Source organism: Xiphophorus hellerii, chromosome 4, assembly GCF_003331165.1.
Source record: "Xiphophorus hellerii strain 12219 chromosome 4, Xiphophorus_hellerii-4.1, whole genome shotgun sequence".
Classification (NCBI taxonomy): domain Eukaryota; kingdom Metazoa; phylum Chordata; class Actinopteri; order Cyprinodontiformes; family Poeciliidae; genus Xiphophorus; species Xiphophorus hellerii.
The window spans coordinates 24,047,044-24,063,518 of record NC_045675.1 but is presented as its reverse complement, the minus strand read 5'-3'; the positions used below and the strand labels follow the sequence as shown (position 1 = coordinate 24,063,518).

Genomic DNA, 16,475 nt, shown 5'->3' with positions numbered 1-16,475 from the left:
GTGAATTTTGGTACAGGTGAAAAACATCTCATATTAGAGCAAAAACTTTCTGTAGAAAAACGAGTTTTTCTGAAATTATCTTGTTTCATTAAAGCTAATTTATTTATTTTTTTATTCCAATTTGCATAATTTTACGGTGAATGGAAACGCAAGTATTGATGGCTGCTGGACTGAGCCGGTGGTGGTTCTGGTTCTGCTGGAGGTTTCTTCCTGTTCTCAGATTTTCTTAAATGGTCAATGCAAATGACGGTCAGTATAATTTTCAAGTCATGAACTATTACAGTATAAAGCAAATTTTACTGAACAAAGCTCCCCATGAGAACACATTTTTTTCAAAAATAAAAAACTCAAAATGCACTGTTCCAAATTATTATGCACAGCAGATTTTCTAAACATTTTATGGATTATAAAGAACTGCAAATGGTCATTATTTGAATGTGCAGCATTAAGTGGTCACATGCACTAGAATCAAAATTTATTTCAATCAAAAACTTCTTAACAGACCGAGTTACATGTTAACATCAAAACTCTTGATACATTTTTAGACAAACAGATGGGAGAGAGAGGATGCAATTGACAGAAGGCAAATACATCAGCACACCACATAGACAGCCCCGCTCATAAAAGATAATCAGTAAGAAGTTAATTAAATAAATATTTCGCCTTTGCTTTTACCATTTATTCCGTGGTGTAACATAGGACCCCTTCTTTGATATCACCTGCACAATTCTTGCATCCATTGAACTTGTGAGTTTGTGGAAAGTTTCTGCTTGAATTTCTTTGCAGGATGTCAGAATATCTTCCTAGAGCTGCTGTTTTGATATGAACTGCATTCCACCCTCAGATCTTCTGCTTGAGGAAACTCCAAAGGTTCTCAATAGGGTTGAGGTCAGAGGAGGATGGTGACCACACCATGAGTTTCTCCCCTTTTATGCCCATAGCAACCAATGACACAGTGGTATTCCTTGCAGCATGAGATGGTGAATTGTCATGCATGAAGACGATTTTGCTACGGAAGGTGCAGCTCTTCTTTTTGAACCATGAAAGAAAGTGATCAGTCAGAAAGTCTATATACTTTGCTGAGGTCATTTTCACACCTTCAGGACCTCTGAAGGAACCGACCAATGATTCTCTCCCCATGATTTTGGCCCAAAGCATGACTCCACCACCTCCTTGCTGACGTTGCTGACACTGGCATTTATAAATTAGATGTACCGAAACGTGTTTTTCTTTACTTTTGAATGTATCTGTACGCTTCCGTCATTTTGCTTCTCTAATCTTGATCCTTGTGATTTTGTCTGTGTAAGGTCTCTGGCCAACAGGTAAGCACGTAAACCAATGGCGTAACTTGTCCCGCCCTCACACAAAATAAAATAAAATAAAATTAAATTAAATAAAATTAAATTAAATTAAATTAAATTAAATTAAATTAAATTAAATTAAATTTAAAGAGGCATATAGTCATTTATTTATATATGGCAAATGTAAAATATACACAAACGTGACTATATTTCTGACGTTTGATTATTTATTTAGAAATTTTTTCAAATATATAAATATTTAAATTTCTTTTGACTATTTTGTAAATATTTAAAATGTTGAATATGAATATGAAACTAAAGTATTCGTCTTAATCTCGATCGGATACTGACTTGGTAATGTTATCTATGTTTTGGATTTATATACATATGCATGATTGCAGTTTTCTGGCCAATCGCCAATTACCGATTTTTAAAAAACCTGCTATTTTGTACCAATTAATTTGTCTGAATGTTGCTAAATATTGCAAGAAAGTAGCTGAGTCGGTAACAATGGCGTGACTGTTGTTAAACTGCAAATGTGCATACATGACCAGATGGACCAGTCTATCAGTCAAACCTCTGTCATGGGAGAGAAGAGGAGGACAGTGGTTGATTTTTAGACTTTTGCTGAGATAGATAAGATCTGGTGGATAAGATCAGTTTCACATGTAAGTACCGGCAGATTACCGATCAAAAAAAAAAAAAAAAGGAAGAAAATCGGGCCCATAAATCAACTGGTCAATAAATCGTCTGGTTTATGAATCAGTGCACCCCTAACATATAAATGTAAATATACATCTCCAAATCGTAGCTATTATATTAGTCCTCATTTGTGAAGTGTTGAATAAACATATTTTCCTGAATTCCATCATACAGATGTGCATTCTCAGTTTACATGAGATATTTTCTGCAGCTCTCTAGTGAAACTGGAACTCTGGAACATTGTGAATAAATGGAGATGCTCATTTAAGGTATAAATAAATGTAAAGTTACAGTGACAATAAAGTGTACATGAGAATAATGGAGGATTATATGTATAGCTGACTTAATTATATTACATTTACACACTGTGGAGTTGAGCCACATACTGTATATATCTCCATCTTGACATTTTAGTTTATTTACTTATTTATTACTACTATTTTATTTGTTCTCAAAAGAACAGGATAATAAGAAAACCTATAAATAGAGAAACGGCGTCAGTATCATCTGAAGAAGTTGAATCTTTCACGGCAAAAGTCCTGCTATCGTGTCCAATACCGCCTCCTACCGTCCGACATGCCTTACTACGACAGCGTGGTTGTGACCCGGAAGTAAAACACTTCCTGCTGCTCGGTGATCACTTCCTGAAGATCTGAGCTTCCAACAGTTTGGAAGAAATGGCGGACCGGGGTGAGCTATTCGGCAGTGATGGAGACAGCGACAACGATCAAAGAGGTACTGAAATGTGTTGGGTTGTACAGTTGTCTCTTTAGGAAATGTAAATATTTTTTGCGACGTGACCATCAGAATGTGAGCGTGATGACTGACCTGTAAACGTGGAAGTTAAACGCGGCTCTCTGTGCATGAGACGTTAATCAACGTGATTTATATTTGTCTGTTTTTTTACGGGGACATGTCTGAAGACATCGGAGAGAGAAAAAAAAACAAACTTTAACACTGAAACTTAAACAAGTCGTGGCCATGATTTCTATTTTTTTTTCTCCGGTGTCCACGAACGGGCTACGTAGTTTATTCCATTAAACACCTGAGATCAAAAATATTTTAACTCTTCATTTGCTAAAGCATTAACTCACAGCGCTGATTTCTGATCGGTTTTGTGAAACACAGCGGTCAGTCTCCAAACACTAATCAGAGCTAAGTTTATGCAAGCATGCAACATGAATGCCATCTGTTTTGGTTGGATCATACATATATATCCCCCACCCCCACACAGTCATATTGTTCTGCATTTTGCACTGTCACATTATCTGTACTTTGCCATAATTGGACCTGCTGCTACTTCTTTGGATGGTTGAGTGCCTTTAGTTAATTTAGTTGTATATATTGTTATTATTATTATTGCGTGTTTGCTTATTTTTACTGTATATATTTGACCCTTTGCACGGGAGCTGCAATGGAAATTTCATTGAATTCTGTTCAATGACAATAAATGCTATCTATCTATCTATCTATCTATCTATCTATCTATCTATCTATCTATCTATCTATCTATCTATCAGAAGACACGAGAAGCCAAGATATGATTGTAGTTTTCTATATTTAACTCATAAATGAATTAAACAATTATAACAAAGGTTCTCTTCAGTCTTTTGGCTTTAACTGCATCAACCAACACTTTATCTTAAGACCAGGTAAATAAAGTCGTATTCTTTAATATGGTATCCCAAGATTGTTGAGATAATTTTGGTATTACTTCTTTTCATAACTATGAACTTTAACAAAGAATCTACAGCATTTTTTTTCTCTGTCACTCCTACTAATTCTTGAAAATTAATCTGGTCAGACTTGGAATCGACAGGACAAAACCTGAAGCCCACATTTTGTCCTGAAAAGCCTGATTGGTGCATCTCTTGTGCCACGCTTCAATAATAAAAATTTGTTTTCTTTTATGGCATAGCAGAGTCCAACTTCGGCTCTGGATCAGACTCGGAGCAGGAGAGACCTCGATCTGCCAGCAACGCCTCAGGCAGCGACAGTGAGAGGGAGCGGGATGATGACGACGACGATGATGAAGGGCAGGAGGCAGGGAAGCCGAGCATGAACAAGGTTGGCACCCTTCTATGCAGTCGCAAAATTTCTCTTTTAAAAAGTTTCCATCTCAGTTTCATGCTGTGACAAATCAAATTGTTATTGTTACTGTTTCAGACTTATCAGTTGCATAGGAGTTTACCCACAGATAGCTTTATTGGATAAAAAGCTGCCTTCAAAAAAAATAAATAAATAAAATGCAGGTAGCGTTAATTTGCATCAAAAGTGAAGGAAAGTGCGACCTCCCCCTCCCGCCTTACAGGAGCTGTTCGGCGATGACAGCGAGGACGAGCAGCGCAGTGGCAGCGATAACCAGTCGGAACGCTCTGGGAACCAGTCGGACGCCAGCATCCACTCTGACCAGGGGGAGAACGATCACTCGGACGCAGAGCAGCACAGCGGGTCGGAGCACGACCAGCGAGAGGAGGACGAGGACGATGAAGACGCAGGGAACCGGTCAGACGGAGGGAGCCCGGCGAGCAGCGGGATGTCCGGTGGCGGGAGCCCTCGTTCTGAGAGGGGCAGCGTTCGTTCAGACAGAAGGTATGGGATACGACCAGCACTGTGTCACGATGACAAATGTTGCTGGACGATAAGTTGTCCCTGAAGTTATTGCGATAAATGATAACATTGTTGATTTGAGACCATTTTCAAGTAATAATGTGAAAATAATGGTAATGGCATAATAATTCAGCACATTCTCAAAGATCAATAAACTTTAAATCCTAATGAATATTTAACACTGGGACTGTAAGACATTTTAAATGTCCAAAATGAATAAACAAAACTCCAGAAACAACAAATAAGATGAATTACGTAGTCTCTGTGAACAAAATTGTCCTTTGTCAGGGACGTATGCTTTGAAGCAAACCTTACATTTGCTGTAAAGTCTTTTATTTTCTGTCGGATTCAAAAACAACACCTGCAGCTCATTTTTATACATTGTTGTATTAAGAAAATAGAATTTGACTTAAAAAAAAGTATGAATTGGTATCAGCCAGAAAAAAAAAAATCTGGTTGGTAAAATTTGTGACAAGTGAATTATGACATTTTCTTATCATGCGGATGATGGCTGTTGGGACCAGACAAGTCATCTGAAAAAATGAGGACAGTTTGTTGGAGCATAAGAGCTTATACAGAGGACTCCAAACAATTTGAAGCGTCATGGTTTGGGGGACGAAGCAGGACCAGGGCAGTCACCATCGTACCATCCTCTATGAAGTCTTCCATGTAGACTTCATCGACTTCACATTTTCCCCAAGCAGAAAATGTGAGGGTCTGCAATATGAACATGACGCAAAACATACCAGTGTATCCATCCAGGTCTGGCTGTGAAGGAAGAAATGGAAAGTCCTCGGCCTAGTCAAAGCCCAGATCGAAACTGTTCAAGGATCTCAGAGCTGGAAGTGAAGAGGGTGAAGTTTCTTCAGAATGATGTCAGAGACTTGAGCTAGCCATTTAATGGTGTCCTAACTTTTCCTCTTTTAGGAAACACGTGTTTTATATTTAATTAATATAATAATTGCTACTTTTTTCCCAGAGATAGAAACAAAAGCATTGAAATATGTGAAAATTTATTTAATTGGTGCTAACTTTTTTACATAACTGTAAAGCTTGAAGGGAATTACAAACATGACCTTATTACACCATTTTGGGAATGTTTGTTGTTAAGCCGTCCTTGACTGCCTTCGTTGTGTTTTGGGACCAGCATGCACAGCGATCCCGGGACTCCGCAGTCGGGGCTGGGCACCCCTCACTCCGACGGGGACGCTTCGGGCCGGGAGAACCAGTCTGACGACGAGAAGTGGGAAGGCGGCGCCAAGAGCGACCAGTCTGAGGACGAGGAGGAGAAGCGTCACTACTCCGACGAGGACAGGGAGAACTCTGACGACGACGGGCCGCAGACCAGGAAGCCAGGTACCGTCCCGTGGTTCTGAAGATGAAAGGGCCGAGGCACGTGAAGCAGATCGCGAGGCGATGGCGCGCTAATCTTTAAACGTTTTTTTTTTGCAGATTACTGTTCAATGTGATTATTTTATCTTGTGGTTAATACGAGACGAAGTTCTTGGCTTGACCTTTCGGGTGTGATCACAAGCCTTCCTTCAGTGAAACATGTGCTTTGTTTTTCCTTCACATGCCCTGGATCTCATTTGTTGCAGAGTCTGCAAAGGGCAGCGACAGTGAAGATGACTTCATCAGACAGAAAACCAAACCCAAAGCCGCGTCGGATTCAGATTCAGACAGCGACGGTGACTCAAAGAAACGTAGGGAATGTTCCTCCTCCCCATTAGATCTGACATTTTGTTGCTCCTTTTTTTTTTTCAATGTGGTTTATACTACCCTCTGAATCTGCAGCAACAAAAGCGGCTGCGGACGATCTGTTTGGAGAAGCTGACGACATTTCTTCGGACAGCGACGCAGAGAAGCCACCGACCCCGGGGCAGCCTCTGGTATCCATCTGTTCTCATTTGGTTATTTATTTTTTCTTCTTGATCTAGTCGTAGAAGCCTCACTCTGCATTGAATCCTACTGTGTGTGTGTGTGTGTGTGTTTGCGTGTTTGCCTCTGCAAAGGATGGAGAGGACGGCTTGGAGGGGGAGCAGGCGGAGGAGGAGCCTGCGCCTGAAACGCGCATAGAAGTGGAGATCCCCAAAGTGAGCACAGACCTGGGGTCAGACCTTTATTTTGTCAAGCTACCCAACTTCCTGTCAGTGGAGCCCAGGTCAGAACCCCCAAAATGTAGAAATGAACACTGGAGATGGTCGAACATGTTAAACAAGAAAAAAGAGATTTATTTGGAGTTTTTCCTTTCATAGACCCTTTGATCCTCAATACTACGAGGATGAGTTTGAGGATGAAGAAATGCTGGATGAGGAGGGACGGACCAGACTCAAACTTAAGGCACGTCTTTGCTGAATCAAAATAAAACAGACATTTTTGTTATTGTAGCTGAATGTTTGTTCTTTTATGTTCCTTTTATCCCACCACAGGTGGAAAACACGATCAGGTGGAGAGTGAAACGAGACGAGGAGGGCAACGAAACACGAGAGAGCAACGCGCGTATTGTCAAGTGGTCTGATGGCAGGTGTGTGGGCATGTGGGCGTGTGTGTGTGTGTGTGTGCTAATGCATTACAGCCAGCTTAAAGCTGCAGTATGTAACTTAAAAATTTTTTTATTTTATTTTACTTATTTATTGAAACTGTCACCATGTCAAAACAGTGTGGTATGAAACAGGTTGTGTGTGAAAAACCAAGCTTCTCTGTCTTCTCCCACTGCTAACTAGAAACAATAAGTCAGATCCAGGAGGAGCGTCTCAGCGCTGTCAGTCACCCTCATGCATGCGCTGCTCATCCCATTCACCCTCTGCTCTCTGCACTTTCTTTCTGATTGCAGAGTCTGCCACGAACGTTCAGGCTAGTGAGGATGATGGCGGATAAACGGTTTACGGAGTTGTTTCTCTTCCATTAGAACACTGAGTAGCGAATACTGAAGGATGATTGACAGCGCTAAGGCATTCCTCCTCCTCCCGGGAGCGGCGCATTTCTTTAGAGGGCAATAGTAGCGCTTGGAGGAGGCATATGAGCGTGATTTTTTAAAAAGTTTTTCCACAGACTATCTATCTAATATTACACTGTGACATAGCAATATGTCAAGTATGTAAAAACATATTTTTTTTAATAGAAGTAACATGCTGCAGCTTTTCCGTCGTGGTGTTATCTGTGTTTGACGTGTTTTTTTTAAGCGTCCCGTTCTCACCGCAGCATGTCCCTCCACCTGGGCAACGAGGTGTTTGACGTGTACAAAGCTCCTCTCCAGGGAGACCACAACCACCTGTTCATCCGACAGGGAACGGGACTGCAGGGACAGGCTGTGTTCAAAACCAAACTCACCTTCAGGTACCGTGCAATCGTTGCACTCAGGACTGAAATCTCTCACACTCTCTCTCTCTTTTTTTTTTTTTTTTTGAGCAGCACAGAATGAGTAGTTGGAGATAACCCTGTTGCGTCTGGCTCTCTGACAGCAGAACAAGCAGTAAACAAGCGTCAGTGTGCCAATAAAAAAAACAACAACAATCAGGGATTATTCAGAAATGTACTCTATGCTGTAAGTCTCTGGATCACCTTGTACAAGCTGGGCAGGTTTCGCTCAATAAGAGCCATTTAAGCCTCTTACTGCCCCCTCAAGCCCACCTGAATGTTCTGTCTTCTCAGAACACACGAGTGCGGTCAGCCGTCGTCCAGACCTGGTTTAGTGTGCCTCGACCCAGCCGGCTCCCACACTGAACATTAAAATATGGATTATTGGGAAGATTAGAGCCAAAGCTGTTCCCAGAGTGCCAACTGTTTGGAGTAATGTTCTCTCTCACTTGGAAGATGTTTTAATTTACAAGATTGTTCCTTTAGTGTAAAGAAAACAATGTTTAGGTTATCTTTGAGCTGAATTGATTGAAACAGACGGGCAAGCCACACAATATGTTCCCATAACTTTCCAAGAATCGGAGTTTTCAAGGTACCAGACGTCGAAGGTTATTTTCTGGATCTTAGAGACTGCTTTCCATAATTTACATACCGTACATTTACTGATGCGACACTTTTTCAGAGCATTTGTGGCACTTTTCAGAAATGTAGAGGTTATGCACAGAAACTTACAGATTAGTTTTATCAGACAATCATTACTGTTATTGTTCTCTTGGAAACTTGTAAGCCTGATACCCATAACTCTTTTATCAGAAACGAAAGACGGTTTTGGAGCAGAGTTGAGGAAAGTTTGAGGAACAAACATGTTAAGAGTATCTTCTTCTGAAGGACTGATAATCTAGATCAATGTTTATGGTACTTTTCTAGATCTCATCTTTTTAACTTGTGTTCAGAAATGTACAGAATTTGGAAACGTAATTTCAGAAGTTAAAGCCTTCTTTTCGGACTTAAACTCGTGCGGTACATTTTATAACGTAGGAGTTAAATTCCAGAACTTAAAGCTAAACCCAACATTAGTCATACCTCTGGCTTATTTAACTTTAAAGTAACCTTTAAATTTTACCAACATGTTTGACTCTGACTGGGCTCCTCCAACTTCAATTTGATTAAGACTATGTGGAGAGATCTGGAGATTAGGGTGATGGCAAGGAGGCCTGACAAGCTCACACACTTGGACGTCATTGCTGAAAATAGTCAAAATACCAGTGGAGAAGAAGAAGGCTTTGGTTGCTGTGATGCCAATTGAACTTTTTCTGTTACATTGTTTTGTCATCTTTTGTTCCCATCTCACCTTTTAGTTGAAATAAAGACTAAATCTGCCAGGGGTATCAATACTTTTGTTGCTTATCTTAACATTTCACTTTCAAGAACTTTCTTGGATACTTTTCCGTTAGGGGCATGTAACTTCTTGAAACTTTGAGGTCTGTGCTCTGCGCTTAGAAAATACCTTTCCAAATCTAAATGGTCAAGAAACCTCAAAATTTCCCATTCCTCCCAGAACTTTTAAGGGACTTTTCAGGAATTTTCCTGGAACACCCAGGCGTAATTTAGAGAATCCAGCCCATATGATGAGGTGCATCATAACCTGACACACTCTGGTCATTACAGATTACTTTACAGAAGATAGTACCAGGTTCTTCGAAGCCTGGTGATTAAAGGTTTCCTAGAAAGTACAAAATGTGTGCTACATCTTTGATAATACAAATTTCACAAAAAGTAGTTTGAACTGGGTTGTTATGATGGTGAATAAAGATCCAAAATGAAACATCTGAAAGTTTCCTTTAGATTTTTTTTTTGTTTGTTTGTTTGTTTGGTGTTGTTAAAGTTATTCTAGTTTAGAAAATGTCAACTCCAATAAACATCACTATCCACGTTCAGTGCTACCATTTATTGTGTTTTTCTTGTGCGTCTCCAGACCCCACTCCACAGACAGCGCCACCCACAGGAAGATGACACTGTCTCTGGCCGACCGCTGCTCAAAGACGCAGAAGATCAGAATCCTCCCCATGGCTGGAAGAGATCCCGAGTCACAGCGCAACGAAATGATCAAAGTAATGCTCGCTGGCATTCTGTCCATCTCTGTCTTTCCTTTTTTATGTTGACCTTTCTTTGTGGAATCCTTTTGTCTCAGCTGAGGCTGAAGGGGTTTGCATAAGGCCGGTTGCTGATAAGCATCGTACTGGGTTACATAAAGGCATAACCTGCCGCACTTACGTAACGAGGTCAAGCAGCTGTCAGCGAAATTTAAACTGTCGGCATCAACACCGAGACTGGACGGGGATCCGCGGTCAACCCGAACAAGCCCGACTGATGGCGTCGCGTAAAGTTTTGTTGCCTGAATGCGCCCTGTGGGGGTCGGCTGGTCAGGAGGAGCCTCAGTGGGTGAATCCTCAGTCAGCGTGTCAGAGTGTGTTCCTGACAATTATCGTAACATGTGGCTTATCGCCTGTTGTTTCTCAGTAAACAGCATTGTTACCATTAGACAGAGTCAGCAAAGCAGCTTTTGTTCAGAGGAACAGCTTATTCAAGCGAAGGAATCCTGAGAACAAGATTTGGTTCACAAGAATTTATTTTTTCCAAGCCAAAGCAGACCGGGCTGGCAGGAGGGCCCCTTTACTAAACCAGTGACGTCTTACAGGGATACTTTTAGATTTATAAAGGGAACTGATATCTTTGAGTGTATCGTTTTGTTTTGTACTGAAATCCACCGCAGGCTGAGTAAATGTGATGTGGGTTGAAGTTTTATAAAATATTTGCTCTGAATACCAGAACTTTAGCCTCCATGAGCAACTAATCTACTGCAGGTATGATAATTACTGCCCATAATTGCCCAATTGAGCCCCATTGCAAACAATCTAAACATTTCCCATATGCTTAAGTTACTTATGGTACATATGCGTCTATTGCATATTTGGTTGTTGCTGGCTTAGAAATGAAAATGGAGAGAAAACAAGGTGCTTTCCTTGGTGAAGCATGTTTCAGGTATAAATGTGGGGAATAGGAAACGCATTTATAAGTTTTAGACCCTATACACTGAAATTTTAAAAAGACCGAAGCCTGAATTTAAAAAAATAAAATATGTAAACAATGCTTTCACATTTTTTTAAAATAACATCTAGATACTTCAACTTATCTCCAGCAGCAGGAGCTTATATGCCAGATTTCTAGAGAAAAAAGGATCTAAATGAAATTAGAAAACTTTAACTACAGGTCAGCATCCCCCCCCCCCCCCCAAATTATTAAGACCACTGTATTAAAAATACTAATGAAGAGGGAAAATGTTGAGAAAAAGTTTTGTTTTATTTTGCAGATCCTTTCTGCTTTCATTCTCTTGATTCTTAAATACCTTCTATTGAGTTTTATTATATTATACGGAATAATAAAGGCCTATTACTAGCTCATTGCAAATACTCTTAAAATATTTTACTTTGACGTGAAAGCAATCTGGAAACTGACAGAAAAATCTGAACAATTGAGCTAAACTGTGGAATTTCGACATGATACGGTGAGGTGGAGCTTGGATTTGTAATTTTTGAAGCCGTCCTCTGATTTTGGTAAGCATTCCTCCATATGAAGGCATAAATATCTAACATTCCCCAAACATAAACACAGGACTTCTTGTAAATAATTTTATCTAGAAAAAAGAAAACACTTTATTGAAAAAAATGTGAACAATTATTGTCTAATTTGAGAATTGAAAATAGTAAAAACAAGTCTTTAAAAAATAAAGTAAAGCTTTTGCAACTGGAGTCACATCTGTCGTTTCAAATTTTGAGGCCTTAACCTGCTGTTCAATTGTTCCTTTTCCTTTTTGTTCCTTTTTTGTTGGTGATGAAATCTTCTAATTGCGTCCGATGTCTGTATCGGCAGAAAGAGGAGGAGCGTCTGCGGGCGTCGATCCGCAGAGAGTCCCAGCAGAGGAGGATGAGGGAGAAGCAGCACCAGAGGGGCCTGAGCAGCAGCTACCTGGAGCCCGACCGCTACGACGACGAGGAGGAGGGCGAGGAGGCCATCAGCCTGGCGGCCATCAAGAGTAAATACAAGGGAGGAGGAGGCCTGAGAGGTAGCCGCACTCGTTTTCTTCTGTTCATTGTCTCTCGTCGATATTCGTTCTTAACAATTCCCCCATCTTCATTCCAGAGGAGCGAGCGAGGATCTACTCATCGGACAGCGACGAAGGCTCTGATGATGACAGAGCCCAAAGGCTGATGAAGGCCAAGAAGCTGGACAGTGACGAGGTAGGCGCAGCGCCCCGGTGGACAGGCAGGGGGCAGTGTGAGGTAGCACACTGTGGACGGTAAACCGCCAACCTTTTCCACTTATCCTGATGTGAACTGAACCGGACAGGAAGTCCTGACTGTTCCGAAGTGCGTGCGTGTTTGTTTACATCCCGCAGCGGTGTTTTTCCTCAAATCAAGAGAAGACGGTGTCAAACAAAACACACAGCTTGGCGTGATAAACGGAAATCGCTGGAAAGCCAGACTGAACGTCTTCTGCCGTCAGCTCTGTAATCTCTTCTTATCCTCTGTTGTTCTCAGGAGGGCGAGGGATCAGGCAAGAGGAAGGCAGAAGACGATGAAGAAACGACCACTAAAAAGGCTAAGAAGTATGTCATCAGTGACGAAGAGGAGGAGGATGAGGACGATGAATAGTTTTTTTTTTTTAATTTTTTTTTTTTTTTTTTTACCTTTTCCACTGTATCATCAGTGGTCAGTCCATCTGGCGTATAAATAGCCATGTTTTGTATATTTTCTTATGATCTGTGGGTGTGTGTGTGTTAGTTTGTTTATTTTCTGTACAGCAGAGAGGTGAGAAATAAACGGTCGTCTTATGCAACCGAAGCTTCCCCGGGAAGCCTCCGCTTGTTTTTATTTTTGCATTATGAATCATGCATTGAATCACACGGCTGTTGTGAGATTAGAAAACATAATGTTAAGTTCAGCTTCCAGACAACAAACAAAAACCTTCATTAGACGGCACGCCGTTAGCTCGACGAGGAGCGGATCGAATGAACCTAGAAGCTGCGACTGCTAATTTAGTTTTAGTAAATGCTCTGCTGGTTTTGTCCTGGAAGTATGTGCGGCTTCCACAGACGAAACTGACCCTTGAGCAAAGGGACTCGACAATGTGGTTTTACAAGAAACTGCGAAGCTCGAAGGGCATTTTTGGATTTGAGATTTGAAGATGAGAGAGTGTAGCGCTGGTAGAGAAAATACATTTTGTTCCACTGTTACTAAATCACCCTTCCTAGTATTCATTTTCTTACAAATAAAAACATTAAGAATACAGTTTACTGTAAACATCCAGTTGAACATTAAATGTTATTATCCAGGGCCTGGATTCTGCTTTAGCTCATTCATTTTGAATAATGCCAAGCCAGCAGAGATCTACATGCAGCTCATAGAAAATTAACTTGGTTTATTTGTAAAAAGCACCGATTCACAACAAAAGTTTCTCAAAACAGTTCACCAAAAAATGTGAGAAGCAGAACGAGGTTGAGAACGAGCGACGCCGCTGCCTCGACTGGCTGAGAGCAGAGAGAAAGCAGCCGCACTGAACCATGGGAGCTTTTCAGGGCAAAAAGAACTGCAGCAATCATTGCAAAATATATGAAGAATGCATAACATGAAGACAACGGAGATAAGCAAAAGTGGTCAGTATGACCTCCAGCAACCTTAAAATGTATCAGCAGGATAACCCATGACGCCTGAACTGTGGCCTTTATCACGTTTTGATCATGTGACTCCATCTTCTCTTTCCCAGAGTAGATGACATTGGGTTTCTGAAAAAACATTGCTGTCTTACCTTTATCAAGTTGATGTTTTTAATGTAAAAGTATTTTTTTTACCCTACATGTAGTTAGTTCATGGTAATTTCTCTCTAAAGGATTTAAAAAGTAATAGTGCTGAGAAACAGGGAATTCAAAGAATAACTCCTCTGAAATGTAGCCTTCATGATGGACATTCGCTTTCTTTAGCTAACGTACTATTTCATACAGCATTACAAATTTGTTTTTATTTTTTTCTCATATATCCCCTAAATACCATAGTGTTTCTGTTTAAGACATCTTCGACATCAAGGTATTTAGGATTTTAGGAAAAGTCAGAGTATATTCTGCTGGTTAAACCACAATTTTTTTGTTTTGTTTTAGAAATATGACCTTATTTACGGGAAACGTGGGCTTTCCAACAATATGACAAAATTTACCAGGAAGAATTGCTACAATAAACAAAAGGTCAACCAAACACAATTTCCCTTATTTGTTATGCTAACTACATTTAGACTCTTAGTTCAAAATAATTGACTGAGATGCTGCCTGATTCAGCTCAAGCCACCCTATTATTCACAGTAAATCATAATGGGTACATTAATTTTCTATCTTGCATAAGGCTTTGTAAAAGGATCAGAACGTTTGTGAAAACAGGACCTGAGTGAAGTTGTTTGAAGAAATTGAAGCACCTGCCTCGACCCCCAACATAAATAAAATCGAACAAAGTTGATATGAATTAATTGTGCTGCATTTGTGCAGCAGAGATTCTGCTGCACTGTCTGACCTTTGACAACCTCTGGAAAAATTTTGTAATATCTTTAAAATGTCAGCTGCACATACAAAAATCTTTGCTGCTGCAGTACAAATGTTTGACACCAGTTTCGTTTAATTTGCAGAAGGTGCAAATTGTCCTTATCCACTCAGGTAGGATAAGTTCAAGCTCCGTCTGAAAAGATACTCAAAGAATTTCACCGAGCTCGTTACAAACTCACTAAGTGATCCTCGAGAACCGAGTCCTATATGTAGTGAAAAGTGAAGCGCTTTCGTCACATGGCACAAGTCAAGTTGTACCGTGTGATGAACATTGACATAGGCATGTATTATGCAACTGCTAATGTTGTTAAGTAACTGAGTAAAAGCTCGGAGTTCAAGCAGGGCAAATCAGGCAGTTTAGAAGAAGGGCGCACTGTGGGAGAGAATAACCCCCTTCAGAAGCATTTTCCCTGGCTGGATCGTTTTAATGGTAGCATTATACTGTTTACCCTCCGGCAGATCCTGAAGCTGTGGCAGGACCATCAGCAGGTATGAAGCTCAGTTATCGACGTCAGTGCTCCAGCTGTTGGAGCCCAGCGAGGTGAGGCATTGTGACTTGATCCCCTTTGAGCCGCACAGTAAGAGGAGAAAGGAGAGAACAAGACCCGTGGTTACTGATTCATGTTCAGCTGCCAGAATGACGCACAGCATCTCTCTCTCTCTCTTTCATTCACGCACGCACACACACAGACAAGCAGAGTGTCCCAGAGACGGACGACAGTCCTCCAATGGGACCGGTCTCACCACCCTGTCCAGACAGATCTGGCTGCAGCAGCCCAGAGTGGAGAAGTTACTCGCTTACATAAAATGTCTGCATCTTCCCCCTATGTGCCATCTACTCAGGACTGCAGTGTTTTAACTGAGCTGTTCATATTATCAAGTGTTTGAAAGTCCCTTAAAAAATTCATAATGAGGCTGCGGTGGGCAGCGCATCCCTGGAAACGTGAACTTTCCCATCGTTAACTCACAACAGGTCTGTGCGTAGAAGACTGAAGAAGCGCGTCTCTTCAACCTACAGCTTGATCACCTCGTGACAGATGCAGAATTCAAATTTGACTACACTGAATGGAAATGTGTGTGTGTGTTGCCTTTAAAGAGCAAGTGCCATCAGCAGTGGTGTGTGCTGCGTTATCACAGACTGCAGTGTGTTATGTAAACCCAGTTTCACTCAGTGAGGAGAAGGGAAGGGAGGGGAAGGCACTGCTACAGACAGCACTGCCTGAGAGAGGTGGAAATGAGGGGAGGGCTGCAGCATTTTACTTCTTTTTTTTTGTTTTTGTTTTCTCCTCCCAGTTGTATTTTTTTTCTGTCTGAATCTTTTCTTTTCCTCTACTAGCAACCAAAATCTTTTCTGTCCCAACATGGTCTGGAACTCTGGAACATCCCATTCTCTGCAATAGAAAGTGCAGCCCTGCAGGCAGACTGTGAAAATGGCTGATACAAGTTGCATTAAAAAAAGAAGCTAAATAGGCAACCATTCTGCCAATTAGATCACAGTAAAGACACTGACTGGGTCAGCAGTAAGCCAGATTGCCTGGGAGAAAACAGTCCTCCAACCATTTTCTAATACTGGTTTATATTTAATCCTTGCAGGGTCTCAAGGATGTTTGACTCCAGTGGTTTTTGGCGATATCCGGGGTATACCCCGGAGAGGTCGTTGGTTCATCCCAGGCCAACACGGAGACACACAAGACAGACAACATGAACACGCTCACACTAAAAGGGCAATTTAGAACCTCCAATTGACAGAACATAGTGTAGTTTAGAGGTTGGAACTAGAGTGTTCAATGCATGGACATGTATATGCATCAATGCAAATTTACATGTCTGCACTTCAACACACCAGAGTCTTACACAGGAAA

At 41.0% G+C, this 16,475-nt stretch overlaps 1 protein-coding gene across 2 annotated transcripts; it reads left to right on the top strand.

Moving 5' to 3' along the window:
* Window positions 1–2,616: 2,616 nt before the first annotated feature.
* Window positions 2,617–12,871, top strand: leo1 (LEO1 homolog, Paf1/RNA polymerase II complex component). Of its 2 annotated transcripts, none has more exons than XM_032561356.1 (14): window positions 2,617–2,738; window positions 3,925–4,070; window positions 4,315–4,595; window positions 5,761–5,969; window positions 6,212–6,316; window positions 6,408–6,502; window positions 6,626–6,774; window positions 6,869–6,953; window positions 7,043–7,137; window positions 7,815–7,949; window positions 9,946–10,081; window positions 11,901–12,093; window positions 12,171–12,268; window positions 12,569–12,871. In XM_032561356.1, the coding sequence occupies exons 1-14, from the start codon at window positions 2,681–2,683 to the stop codon at window positions 12,680–12,682; spliced, it is 1,899 nt and encodes a 632-aa protein (XP_032417247.1). In that variant the 5' UTR covers window positions 2,617–2,680; the 3' UTR covers window positions 12,683–12,871. The 2 variants fall into 2 exon arrangements, with proteins under 2 accessions (XP_032417247.1, XP_032417246.1); XM_032561355.1 differs by having other exon boundaries at window positions 2,618–2,738; window positions 3,922–4,070.
* Window positions 12,872–16,475: the final 3,604 nt, after the last annotated feature.